This window comes from Salmo salar, chromosome ssa18, assembly GCF_905237065.1.
Source record: "Salmo salar chromosome ssa18, Ssal_v3.1, whole genome shotgun sequence".
In the NCBI taxonomy this organism is placed as follows: domain Eukaryota; kingdom Metazoa; phylum Chordata; class Actinopteri; order Salmoniformes; family Salmonidae; genus Salmo; species Salmo salar.
This window is the reverse complement of record NC_059459.1, coordinates 73548808-73562911: the sequence shown is the minus strand read 5'-3', so window position 1 is coordinate 73562911 and position 14104 is coordinate 73548808. Positions and strand designations below refer to the sequence as shown.

General features: G+C 43.3%; 1 protein-coding gene and 2 non-coding genes across 3 annotated transcripts; all 3 read right to left on the bottom strand.

The window, feature by feature from the left end:
- Positions 1 to 326: 326 nt before the first annotated feature.
- On the bottom strand, positions 327 to 10916 carry eif4a1a (eukaryotic translation initiation factor 4A1A). The gene is made up of 11 exons (XM_014156345.2): positions 10826 to 10916; positions 9432 to 9483; positions 8964 to 9096; positions 8201 to 8340; positions 7405 to 7573; positions 6729 to 6838; positions 5637 to 5780; positions 4779 to 4916; positions 3600 to 3689; positions 3228 to 3307; positions 327 to 2291 (listed from the first exon to the last, which is right to left on the bottom strand). The coding sequence occupies exons 1-11, from the start codon at positions 10846 to 10848 to the stop codon at positions 2147 to 2149; spliced, it is 1224 nt and encodes a 407-aa protein (XP_014011820.1). The 5' UTR covers positions 10849 to 10916; the 3' UTR covers positions 327 to 2146.
- LOC123728814 (small nucleolar RNA SNORD10) lies at positions 2552 to 2694 on the bottom strand. The gene has a single exon (XR_006760587.1). It is a non-coding gene; the product is annotated as a small nucleolar RNA SNORD10 (small nucleolar RNA).
- Positions 7028 to 7170, bottom strand: LOC123728813 (small nucleolar RNA SNORD10). Its single transcript, XR_006760586.1, has one exon. It is a non-coding gene; the product is annotated as a small nucleolar RNA SNORD10 (small nucleolar RNA).
- Positions 10917 to 14104: the final 3188 nt, after the last annotated feature.

Sequence of the window (14104 nt, the reverse complement as noted above, 5' to 3'; positions counted from 1 at the left end):
CCAGGTCATTAGGATCAGCCAATGATTTATACTCGTAAACATCCCATAATTGCAGGTGGCAGCCAGTCACCAACCTTGGCTTTATACCTGTTCAAACACTTGCAGTAGGCACCCTTTCAGTTCACCAACTCAGTGGAACTGTACTTCAAGATAGTTGGCCTCAATGGAGCTGCCCGTGCTCACCATAACAGGACAGAGCCAATGTCTATGGCTTAACATAAATATGTGAAAGCAGGTGAACAAACTAAACACCAGGAATATTATTCGAAATACTAGTTTGACAACCTAATGTGTGAAAATGGACACGAATGCAACTTCAACCATAGTTCTTGTTAAAAAGGAGAAATACCTTTATTTTATTTAAGACCATTAAAATAAATACTATACAGAACCCAATGTAGAAAAGTTGGTACACGGCTTCTGTCTCAAAAAAAATGTTAACATCACATTTCCTTTAATAAATTCAGTTAAAAAATAGCACTGACCAAGCAATAACTCTGCACATTCCTTTTCCCACCCACCCAGTGACAGGCAATTTTATAAAACGAAAAAATAAAAAGACAATCGCCATCATTTGTAGGTCGGTCCTTCGTATAAAGACCTCTCCAACAGTTTGGTGAGGTAGGTTACAAAAGTGACACCCTTTCAAATCTAATCTTTCTGGAAAGAAAATCGTAAACTAAAGGAAATAGCCTGTGAAGCGTAAAATCCTCACAACCGGGTTTGTGACCATTGGAAACAAGGCATAGCTGGATCTCTGTAAGGCTGCAGAACCCTTCCAACTGCTATTGCTGGGAAAATCGGGGAATTTTTGGGAAAAGTTGGAATGTCACAATTTTCTGCCTTGAGCAGCAGTCACCCCATCAATACACGACAGGCCTCAAACTAAAATAATGCTACCGCAACTTGGGACTATACAAAAGGATAAAGAAAGTATAAACAAGAGAATCACACAGCAGAGATCAGGATCAAGGAAACATTTCATACTCATTCATGATCACTTCTCTACATTTTATTTTTTATTTGTTGAAGATGCTCCTTGAACCCCTTTAAAACCCACCCCCCAAGACGAGTTGAAACCAGTTTCATTTTGTTGGATACATTGTAGTCTTTTCAGAAGTACTATTCTGTAAGTAATAACTTCTCCAAGCCCCCCCCAAAAAAGGTCAATAGTAATTTATAGTCGCACACTTAGTGAAGAACTTAACACCCACTGACTGAAGATCAATGAAGCACGTCACAATAGTGAGGCCGCGTCCAAAATTGCACCCTGTAGCCTACATAGTGCAGTATATAGGGAATATGGTGCAGAGTCAGATGCAGCCAGAGTCACCCTAACTAAAAGCTAGTCACTTCCCAACATTATACACAAATGCCATTAAGTTGCATCAATTGGGGGTAAAGAGTAGACAACCACAACTAAGGTGGTCAGGTCAGTCCATGAAGTTAAATAGAGGGCACAGACGGCAGGCGGTTAAGAGCGTTACCAGCAACCTTTAGATTACTGGCCCAAAACTGAAAAAAAAATGCCGACATGCCCTTGAGCAAGGCACTTAACAGAAATTGCTCCTGTAAGACGCTCTGGATAAGAGCATCTGCTAAATAACTAAAATGCACAAAAGCCATTACGGCAAAGATGCATGTGCCCTCTATCAAACTCTATGGGGAGTTAAAACTTATCACCCAGTATCAGTTCTAAATGTCAGTCTTTAGTGCTTGGCACCCAATCATTTAGAAACATCTCAGGGTGTCAGGGGTTTAAAAACCCAAGAGGAACAAACCCATCGACAATGCATTTTTGACTTTGGAAAGAGGTGTGGGTGGGGTAGAACTTAAGTAAGCTATACTAGACTTAACAGAGTGTAAAGGGCTATTAGGACAAGACAGAACCCCCAGTGTAAGAGCAAAATCATTTGTAATGGGTTTGAACACCAGTCGGTATTCAATCACAAGGATGGGAATCAAAGGTGAAATAGGATCGGATTGGATTTCAGGTCAAGAGGGGGAGGGCTCCAGGATCTGAGTGATCATTATTTTAACCAATTGGAGGGGGATATTGGGTTTGGGGGTTTTGTTGAAGCCAAGGGAATTGGAGAGGGGGGGGGACAGAAGGTTTGGGACGGGGCAGAAGGAAGTCTTCCAGAATCTAGATGAGGTCAGCCACGTTCATGGGCATCTCCTCAACAGTGGTGTTGTAGAATGTCTCGATGTCCCTCAGCGTGCGCTTGTCCTCCTCAGTAACCATGTTGATGGCAACTCCCTTGCGGCCAAAACGACCCCCTCGACCAATCCTGACAGATAGAATGGAGGGTTTAGGTTGGATATTTAGTTTCATCTCTTTTGGTCGACATGTAGTTGAAATGGACCTGCTGCATGTAGAGGAGCTGCTTGGTGCTACTGGACAAGAGATCAGTTCAACCCATTATCTGGAACCATTGACAGTTCACATTTACCCAGTCGTTTTCCCAATTCTGTAATTCTACCCAGTGTACTCCACTAAATGCATTGTTAGAGAACATGGAAAGGAATCTCAACTTCCATCAAATACGCTGTATTCAGCCAGTGTGGAATCTGATCATGAGGTCCAGAGCCCTGAGGTCCAGAACACACCAACCAACAGAACGCTGAGTGGTAGAACTAGAACACCCAGGGGGTTCTAGAGTCAGTTGACACGCATGGATTTCATCATTATACAGCTCTAGAAACCTACACTTACTATTCATGGTAGCAGATGCACGACTGAGCATTCTAATCAATGAGCGCTGATGATTATCAAGTGCATTTCAGTGGCTTGGAAATACAATGACATTGAAAAGTAGTTAGAAAAACCTGATCATTTTAGTGTATAATATTTGAGTGGAGCACACCATTAGTTATCCATTTGACAATTTGCTAGCACAACATTGACACCAGTCTAAAGTAAAACTGATGCCAATGCTGGCTAAGTTGTTTCATAAGTAATATGACTACTTTAGCGATGGCAGTGTACTTCAGGCTAGAGTCATTGGCCTCTGTCCAGAATGACTGAGGGTGTCAGAACTTTAGGACCCACACTACACTGTCGCTTAAGCACGTTCATAATGGTATGAACAAGAGGTGCCACCTACAAAGTCAGATATATGTAGGCACATATCAAACATGCACCACCCTGGTGTTAATATATTGCTCTGCATGGATCATAATGTTCCCAAATCTAACTGCCTTCTGGGAATTGGAGTTGTAGTCACCTGTGGATGTAGTTCTCCCTATTGGTGGGCAGATCATAGTTGATGACCAGGGACACCTGCTGGACATCAATACCTCTGGCCTGGAGCGGGACAGAGACCGAGGGAATAATCACTCATTAGCGCTGTACTTCGACTGGTGACAAAGCGTAAGAGGATGCACATGTTTTACATAGTCAGTCAACAAGGAAACAGACATTACATTGGAGAACGATTGTAAACCGCTAATAAGTCATGGGACAAGTCATTGGGACATTGAGGCCAGTCACTGGAGAGCAGACTAGATTCACTACCAAAGACCAAGCTGGTAGGAGAAATCTGGGGCCAAATTAACAGGGAGTGGGTGGGGGACACCATTAACAGGAAGGGACTTACCAGCAGGTCAGTGGTGATGAGAACCCTGCTGGAGCCTGAACGGAACTCCCTCATGATCAAGTCCCTCTCCTTCTGGTCCATGTCTCCGTGCTGGAAGAGATCAGACATGAGCTACAAGTTATATGAATGCATAAGACAGGGGTATGAGAGATTCCTTTAGACTCTGGGTTTCAGTTTGGATAGTGTAGACTATCATTGGTGTGGTAATGCCACGATGGCCTTAACTGGGTTGTCAAAATGCTATACACAATGTGAAAATAATAAGTTTGTCATCTGTGCCCATAGCATGAACCAGCCTATTCCTCACTGAGCAGAGCTGGCTGGGATGAACATGGACTGATTCTCTTCCCCTGCCAGATATAAGACTCAGTGCCATTAGAGGACACTGCCTTGCCCAGTTGACAGGGGGCATGAAGTCAGATGGTATAAATAGAATTCTGACCCCATTGACTTGACGTGCACACAAGTTGTATGGGACAACCCCACCTTGACATAGTTACATTAAGGAAATCAGACTACACTTATGGACATTACTTTGATGGCCTTGTGCCTGGGCCACAAATCTTAGAGCCAATTTAAGCTTGATCTGAAAAGATGTTGGAGACTCCGTATGGAGGGTGAGGGGCAATTGTGGAGCCTCCGGAGGTAAGCAGAGACCAAATTAAGCTCTGTACCGCATTGCGCCTCCCAAATATTGTAACAAGGCTGAGGACACCATATAATTCCGCGTTGACATGATTGGTTGCCTGTAGGTGGGGGCAAGAGGTCCTGTATAAACAAGCTCCCTTGACAACAGCTCTGTGAAGCTGAAGTAGGAATGCCCTGACTTCTGCAGAGGCTGTATCACCGTAAATTCTGCACGGCCAGTGCAGATGTTGAATTGACCACGCAGCGCCTTAATCTAAAATAACCGTAAATGAAACCGTTACAGCTTCAATTCTCATGCATTTAGTCTGTAGCATAAGGCTCAAGTTATATTCATGCTATTATGGCTGAAGCCTAAGAAATCGCAAGTTCAAAGGGGGTTCCGTACTCTTGCTAGAGATTTCATAGCCACAGCTAGAGTAGTCAGGTCAGCCCATAGAACTGAATAGAGGGCACACTCGACATTACAGCAGCGATGCATGGTGGTGCCCTCTATCCAACCCCATGGGTTAGTCAAAAGGGTCCTCGTCTTACCAGAGCGGACACAGTGAAATCCCTGGCATGCATCTTCTCAGTGAGCCAGTCCACCTTCCTCCTAGTATTGATGAAGATCACAGCCTGGGTGATTGTCAGGGTCTCATAGAGATCACACAGGGTGTCAAGCTTCCACTCCTGGTAGAGGGGAGACATTGAGAATGGGTTAGATGACTATGCAGTCAAGGATGTGAGTTTAGTCACTCACAAGGATAACCTTCCACAATATGGATATCGTCTGAACAGAAGTAGCTTTAGTATCATTTAGTTTATCCTTGCAAGATTAGGTACAAATGGCCAAAGAGAAGTATAGAACATCTCAAAACAGATGATTTACCACCCAATATTTCCACTCAGACTTCTAACCTAGTCCAACTTATCTACGAGCCAAAATCTCACAAGAGGAAAGTCTATGGCAGGACAGTAAATCATGAAGGTGTGCCATTCGCAGCTTTACAGTCAGATCGCCTGTGGTAACAACCAGCTGACAGAATGCCAACGGGAGGCCCAGGGGGTTCTGGGATCAGTTGACATGCATGAGTTATCAAAACCAGCCATTGGATTACTGCAGCCATTTTGCAAGTTTAATTTAATGTATGTAACGTAGTAGTCTTTGGTTGAAGTTACTCCAGATAAGATTCTGATACATTACTGAAATGTAACACCTCGGGATTGAAGGCAGCGCGGCCATAGGATGTACTCAACTAGCCCGTAAGAAAACAGGCTAAATTGATTCTAGCGAGATATTGGACCAAATGCAACCCCATCTTAGGTCTGTGCCTAAAGGAAATGTACTCAGACCACCCAAACCTAAGCTCCCCAACTGATCTTAGATCTGTGCCTAAGGGCAATGCACACCTCTTTCTCCACATTGATGTAGAACTGGCGGATACCCTCCAGGGTAAGCTCCTCCTTCTTGACCAGGATGCGGATTGGCTCACGCATGAACTTCTTGGTGACCTCCAGGACATCCTGGGGCATGGTGGCAGACAGCAGAACCACCTAGAGGGGTGTCAGAGGTTAAAGGTCATGTTTAACTACTTGATGTAACAGGAACGATAAAGGGTTGTTAGATGTGTTTAAGTCAATGGCCTTTCGTCAATTGTATTTGCTTAACGCCCGAGTCCTCCCGCCTCCCTTTGAAAAAGGTCAAAGGTAATCGAGGAGCGGAAGAGTGAAATCACTAGGCGCCTTTGTCAAGATGGGAGATCCCAAAAGCGATTTAAAACAAATCAAGCAAGACATTTTAGATAAAAACTATTCTACTTAGATTAACAGGCACATGGTGCCCTACCGACAAAACAAAAGTTGATTCAAGGGGGTGCGGCTGATCAAACCTCTTCTGAAGGACCGATGGCCACCTTACAAGGTTAGTCATGCTTATCTTGTAGGGGAGAACTCTTCCATTCAACTACTAACAAGTAGACACTACCACCGTTTCTGGGTCTCGGAGGAGCAAGGGCAGAGAATGGACTTTCACACGAGAAATGGCATCAAATGAAAAGTTCCTTGAAGTCTACAACAGTTCAGCCTCAGGGAAGAGGCAATGCCAACCACACCCACAGGAGTGACTGGTGTGCTGAACAGTTGTAAACTGAAAGTTGGGCAACCGGTGACTAAGTTGTAAACAGCTAATAAGTTATGGGTTGGGACTGGGGCCAGTCACCGTGGAGAGCAGTTAAACTGAAGCAAGTTCATAACTAAAAGCAAAGTACACAGCAATGCAGTTAAGCCTGTCCTACAGATGAGTTAGCTGAAAGGTGTAATAAGTGACTTATGCAAGCTAACTAAATGTCCTTAAGACAGTGCACTTTAGCAATGACCACCATGGCAAATATTTCAAGCTAGAGGAAAAACCAGACACAAATGTCAATTAAAGTTAATTCCAATCAGATTTTAGCTCGAGTTACTACAGATGGGTTGGGGTGAGTACTAGTCAGAATGACAGACCTGCGTGCTGGTGGGGAGCTTCTGGAAGATCTCGTAGATCTGGTCCTTGAAACCACGACTCAACATCTCATCAGCCTCATCCAGCACAAACATCTTGATGTTCTTGGAGGCTGCATGGAGGCAAGGTGGAGTGACGCAACATTAAAAATACATCTACAAGTAGGCACTTCATTCTTCACTGGTATTATCACTACTACATTCATGGCAGAAGGGATAAAATGAGGACAAATGCCCAGTGAACCATCTGAGTCAATGCCTTTACTACGTGCAAACCAAGTTGTGAGTGATTGAAAAATACTGTATTCAGCCAGTGTGGAATCTGATCATGAGGTCCAGAGCCCTGAGGTCCAGAACACACCAACCAACAGAACGCTGAGTGGTAGAACTAGAACACCCAGGGGGTTCTAGAGTCAGTTGACACGCATGGATTTCATCATTATACAGCTCTAGAATACTACCCTGTCAAGCAAAGAAAAGTCTTATCATGAACTGTAAACCTGGGTGCTACTAAGGAACAAATGCGCAACAAACCATTGTTACCACTACACACGGTATTGGTCAACTACTACATGTGGTGAGTTGGATAACACGTATTAAAGTACTTTTTACAAACCTCACGTCAAGCAGAAATTCAGCCATAGATGGTCAATTAAACAATGGTTTAACACCTACTTACCCAGGTATTTGCGGTTCAACATATCAAACACACGACCAGGGGTCCCCACCACTATGTGAGGGGCCTCAGCCTGCAGCTTGGTGACCTCGTTACGGACGTTGGTCCCTCCAATACAGGCATGGCAGGAGGCTCCCATGTAGTCACCCAGGGCCAGGATGACCTTCTGGATCTATTGAGGGGAGGAGGAGATATTATAGTGAAGTTCAAGTGAACAATCAGGGGAGAAATAGAACGGTTTCACACTATAGCGGGGTTGTTTTCTTTACTCAAGACACTGTACTTTGTTAGACTGCCACCTATTTTCCACATCAAAAGCTCTCAACGCTATGTTGGAAGCACGTGACATACAACTGTGCCCATAGCATGAACCAGCCTATTCCTCACTGAGCAGAGCTGGCTGGGATGAACATGGACTGATTCTCTTCCCCTGCCAGATATAAGACTCAGTGCCATTAGAGGACACTGCCTTGCCCAGTTGACAGGGGGGGGGGGGGGTTAATGAGGTCAATAAACACAAAAGGTCCCGAGTTTAGAATTGTGTGACACTTCAGGGTTGATTTAGGGTTAGCAAAATGGCAGCTACATAAACCCAGGCCAAACCAAAGTTAGCTTTGTGGCATGTCTTAAAAGCAGTCACTGATAAGAAACTAAACCTACTGAAGTTATTGCAATTCTTGGATATAGGACCACAGGACAAGAAATGCAACAGTTTCATGCTAGAGATGTGAACATTACCCATTTGTTTTTAATTCCTTCTATTGTCCAGCTCATCCCCTCTCCTCCCTTGTCAACACACCTGCTGAGCCAACTCTCTGGTGGGAGCCAGGACCAGGGCCTGTGTGCCCTTCAGCTCCATGTCAATCTGCTGCAGGATGGAGATGGCAAAGGTCGCAGTCTTCCCAGTACCAGACTGAGCCTGTGCAATCACATCATAACCTGGAGACAGACAAGAATGCCAAGCTCAACATATAAATAAAGTTCATACACACTCAGGCAGATTTAGTGGTAGGTTTACTAAACTGTTACTCTTTGAGTGTTAACATTCTAGCAAAGCATTGGTTATGTCAAAACACAAGGTTATGTCAACTCCAACCAATACCAGTTTGCTTTCAGAGTTGTTTCAATAAGGCAGTAAATATATAAGCTACTTATACCAAAATGAACGTAATTTGACGAGTGTATGTCATCTGTGCCCATAGCATGAACCAGCCTATTCCTCACTGAGCAGAGCTGGCTGGGATGAACATGGACTGATTCTCTTCCCCTGCCAGATATAAGACTCAGTGCCATTAGAGGACACTGCCTTGCCCAGTTGACAGGGGGCATGAAGTCAACAAGCAGAAGTAAAGACTTCAGCACTTTTAGTACCTTCATTTTAAGTGACCATTAGCCGTCTTTCAAGCTGACGAGCTAAGAAAATTGCAGTCACTGTAGTGACCATGCTGTATTAACATGGCAAGTTCCCTGTTCGGATGTTTTGAATGATCCCATAAGGCTTAGATTCCGTATTTTACCATTATGTCTAAGAATCTGAAAAGTGGGTGTGGTTGAGTACTCACCCTTGATACAAGGGAGGATGGCCCTCTGCTGGATAGCAGAGGGTTTCTCAAAACCATAGGCATAGATTCCCCTGAGCAGCTTCTCGCCCAGGTTCATCTCATCAAAACTGTCCACTATCTCATTCCAGTTGCTCTGTAGGACGAGGGAAGAATAGACATCCACATTACATTTTGGTAAGTTAGCAGACAACCTTTTCCAGTGTAAACCACTGGTGAGCCAATAGGTTCCCCTGAAACTAAATAGGACAGCCATCCTTCAGCAACTCTACACATCTAACTTCATACATTAGAGCTTCTGGAATCCAGTTAGCAAGGCCTCATTACACAGTATCTTGACCATTTGAGCATGTACAGTGTTTGCATTTAATTAGTCAGATTGCACACATTATTGAGTTCTAACTAGAGCTATTGCGTATCTAGCTAGTCTTTCACATCCAATGTAGAAGTTGTCACAGAAGCAATACACACCTCAATGATCCCATCTGGCTCCATGCCCTCTGGGCCATTGTCTCTGGGAGGTCTGAAATTTAACAGCAGTAGATGGTCATGATTAACAAATAGCCAAGCTATAATGACACAAGGGAAATCCTATGCTTTACAATCTAAAGCTGGCATATTGTAGCTTTAAAAGATGTCGAGAAATATCGTAAACCTACACTTCCCAGTAATATGTTTTTGGTGATGACAGTAATATCTACCAGAAAAGCATTAGAATAAGTCAGCTAAACTTCTCAGAAGAGTTAATACTATTGCCGAACAGCAGATTTGCACACTAGAGAGATCTAACGTCGAGGGGGGCGCGGCATTTTCTTAGAAAAAGTCCCATGGTCTACAAAGCCGCCATTTCAAGATGGTCGTTTTTCACGGCCTGAATGCTGGTTATAGCTAGCGGGATAACAGCATGCGTAAACGTTTGAATATACAAAATGAGTTGTAAAAAAAGTAATCTGAATAACATTGTATGTTATTGAACATCCAAGTAATGCATTTTCCTACTGAAATGAAGCACCATGAAAACGATTGGTAGGTACCTGGTTTACATATACGTGTCAAACTAGGATTAGCTTGCTAGACAGCCAACTAGGCCCAAAGTAGAGCCCCTTTTCGATTTATTTGGCAGCTTAATCTATATCACATCGCGACCATTTTTTGAACACACAAGTCGTGTCCGGTGTGCTAAGTAGTTCAGAAAAAAAACATAGCAATCGTAAATCATGCCATCTTTATCATAAGGCCTGCCATTTCCCCGAAGTACCGTTAACTACTACGACGACCATGTGCGTGAAATTTCCCCCTGCACTCGCCATCCAGCTGACCTGTAATTTGCTACCATGTTGCCCTGAACAAGATAAATAGGTCGTCGTATTTTCAAAAGTAGGGTTTATCAATACTAGATTAAACACATCGGGCGGTATTTCGGGAAGGCCTAGACCAGGCTTGAAAATCTTCACTCAAGTGTATGCGGAGAAACCGGCACCGCCGCATCTCGTACTGAAAATTAGCAAATTGGGCTAACGATCTGGCAGCGGTTTTCAAATCAAACCTACCCCATGTTTCCCTAATCACCAGCTTTTATTTCATTGACAATAAAACGCTGTCTTTCGACGTTACAGATAAGTAAAAAGTTCACAAAATGCAGGGTCGATGGACCTTTAAACGAGCTAACGTTAACTAAATTAACATTAACTGGCTAGCCCGTAATATGCTAGCGACTGTAAACAAACACGCGCAACAATTTCTCTTCAAACATTGCATACATTTTCAGATCACATGCGTTACGAAAACACATAATGTTCTATTTAAATTCACAACTTAAACAATATTACGCAATACATTGCCAACTATATGCGTTAATTCCTTACCTATCTTCATACTCAGCCGACATTATCACAAAGGATGAGAATGTGGTAGGAACCTTATATATACGTCAACGTGATGAGCAAACTAGCGATTTCATTGCAGCAGCACCATGTCAATCAAATGTGACTCCACCCACTATGACATATCATTGGCTAATTCATACGTCATTAAGTAAGTGATTGACAGCATAATGGCGTTTATTTGCACACAAGCAGGCGGGATATAGTGCGTAACCCTCCCATTGCATGTAGCTATTGGGCAAAAGCAGTCTTAATGTCGGTTTTCATTGGGTATTTCCTTTGCAATATTGAGCGCGCTCGGACACTGATCTTAGAACAGCGTTTTTGGTCCTGTTAGAAAATCTCATTCAAGAATAAGAATTCTAAAACCGATCCAGGGCTAGTTCATGTGAAACAAACCATATGACCAGAGCCCTGCACAAGTCTGCACGTCACTATATCTTCATTTCGCAAATTGAAGTAATAATTATGCCGCGTTCAAGTGCTAGTCGGATCTAGGACATTTGGAAATGTTCGACTTGATAACTGGTTGTAGTTATACACGTGCCGCGTTCAACGAATCAACAATTCGAAAATGTCCTACAAGTTCCGACGAACATTTGAAAGCGGCATTAGATGACGTCTCCTATTTTCGCAACGTATACTGCTTCAGTTTATGTGGGATAACATGATTCAGTTAATAAAGCATCATCACTTACCTAGACTACCCTCTGTTTTTAGTCATAGAGATAAAACTAATCTAATGATGACTAACGTCGTTTTCTTTGGTAATGTTCACCATAAAACAACAACAGAGATGTGATGGGCAATTTCTGCTCCACTCTACCCTGGGTTCAAATAGCACACCTTTGAGTAGTAACATTGGATGTTCAGTTATCATGGTCAAGTCATATTGACAGAATTCCTGTGAAGATGGGGAGAGGTAGGTCTGTTATAAAAACACGTTACAAGTTTTTTGACACAAAAATCAACTGACTAGTTGTTCAGCCTGTGATATTGATATTGTGACTATGTACAGACAGTGAGCATAGCCTTGCTGTTGAGAAAGGCCGCCTTAGGCAGACCTGGCTCTAAAGAGAAGACAGGCTATGTGCACACTGCACACAAAATGAGGTGGAAGCTGAGCTGCACTTCCTAACCTCCTGCCCAATGTATGACCATATTAGAGACACATACTTCCCTCAGATTACACAGATCCACAAAGAATTCAAAAAAACAAACCCAATTTTGATAAACTCCCATATCTACTGGGTGAAATACCACAGTGTGCCATCACAGCAGCAAGATTTGTGACCTGTTGCCACAAGAAAAGGGCAACCAGTGAAGAATAAACACCATTGTAAATACAACCCATATTTGTTTTTTTATTTTCCCGTTTGTACTTTGACTATTTGCACATCGTTACAGCACTATGTATATACATAATATGACATTTGAAATGTCTTTATTCTTTTGGAACTTCTGTGAGTGTTTACTGTTAATTTTTATTGTTTATTTCACTTTTGTTTATTATCTACTTCACTTGCTTTGGCAATGTTAATATATGTTTCCCATGCCAATAAAGTCCTTACATTGAATTGAATTGATATTGTCCCATCTTCATGACTGTCTGGTAATATAGTCAATATCTGGTGTGGCCACTAGCTGCATTAATTACTGCAGTGCATCTCCTCCTCATGGACTGTACCAGATTTGCCAGTTCTTGCTATGAGATGTTACCTCACTATTCCCCCAAGGCACCTGCAGGTTCCTGAACATTTCTGGGGGTAATGGCCCTAGCCCTCACCCTCCAATCCAACAGGTCCCAGACGTGCTCAATGGGATTGAGATCCGGGCTCTGCGCTGGCTATGACAGAACACTGACATTCCTGTCTTGCAGGAAATCACACACAGAACGAGCAGTATGGCTGGTGGCATTATCATGCCGGAGGGTCATGTCAGGATGAGCCTGCAGGAAGGGTACCACATGAGGGAGGAGGATGTCTTCCCTGTAACGCACAGCATTGAGATTGCCTGCTATGACAACAAGCTCAGTCCGATGATGCTGTTACACACCGCCCCAGACCATGATGGACCCTCCAACTCCAAATCAATCCCGCTCCAGAGTACAGGCCTCGGTGTAACGCTCATTCCTTTGACGATAAACGAGAATCCGACCATCACCCCTGGTGATACAAAACCACAACTTGTCAGTGAAGAGCACTTTTTGCCAGTCCTGTCTGGTCCAGCGATGGTGCCCATCGGTGACGTTGTTGCCGGTGATGTCTGGTGAGGACCTGCCTTACAACAGGCCTACAAGCCCTCACTCCAGCCTCTCTCAGCCTATTGAGCACAGTCTGAGCACTGATGGAGGGATTGTGCGTTCCTGGTGTAACTCGGGCAGTTGTTGTCATCCTGTACCTGTCCCGCAGGTGTGATGTTCGAATGTACCGATCCTGTGCAGGTGTTGTTACACGTGGTTTGTCACTGCGAGGACGATCAGCTGTCCGTCCTGTCTCCCAGTAGCGCCGTCTTAGGCATCTCACAGTACAAACATTGCAATTTATTGCCCTGGCCACATCTGCAGTCCTCATGCCTCCTTGCAGCATGCCTAAGGCACCTTCGCGCAGATGAGCAGGGACCCATCTTTCTTTTGGTGATTTTCAGTCTCAGTAGAAAGGCCTCTTTAGTGTCCTAAGTTTTCATAACTGTGACCTTAATTGCCTACTGTCTGTAAGCTGTTAGTGTCTTAACGACCGTTATTCCTCATATTTTCCCTGACACCCAAAAGTACTAGTTACATTTTGAATGCTTAGCAGGACAAGAAAATTGTATAATTCACGCACTTATCAAGAGAAAATACCCAGTCATCCCTACTGCCTCTAATCTGGCAGACTCACTAAACACAAATGCTTAGTTTGGAAATGCTGTCGGAGCGTTGAACTGTGCCCCTGGCTATCCATAATTATTTTTTTAAATCAAGAAAATCATGTCTGGTTTGCTTAATATAGGGAATTTCAAATGTATACTTTTGATACTTAAGTAAAACTCAAAGTATTTGTTTTTAAGTGTACTTAAGTAGTATTTTACTGGGTGACTTTCACTTGAGTCATTTTCTTAAGGTATCGTTACTTTTACTAAAGTATGATAATTGGGTACTTTTTCCACCACTGCCAAATATTGCCTCTTCCTCAAATTATGAAAAACCATCCTATTCCTCAATTTAAATCTTTTCACATTGTACGTGACATAAATATTCAACTTTCATTCATCTCTTCCTTG

Coding starts and splice junctions, on each gene's coding strand:
- eif4a1a (XM_014156345.2), bottom strand. CDS start 10,848: ATGTCGGCTGAGTATGAAGATAG. Junction 8,341..8,963: donor CATCCTCCCTTGTATCAAGG/GTGAGTACTCAA, acceptor GTCTGTCTCCAG/GTTATGATGTGATTGCACAG. Junction 2,292..3,227: donor AGGGAGAACTACATCCACAG/GTGACTACAACT, acceptor TCTATCTGTCAG/GATTGGTCGAGGGGGTCGTT.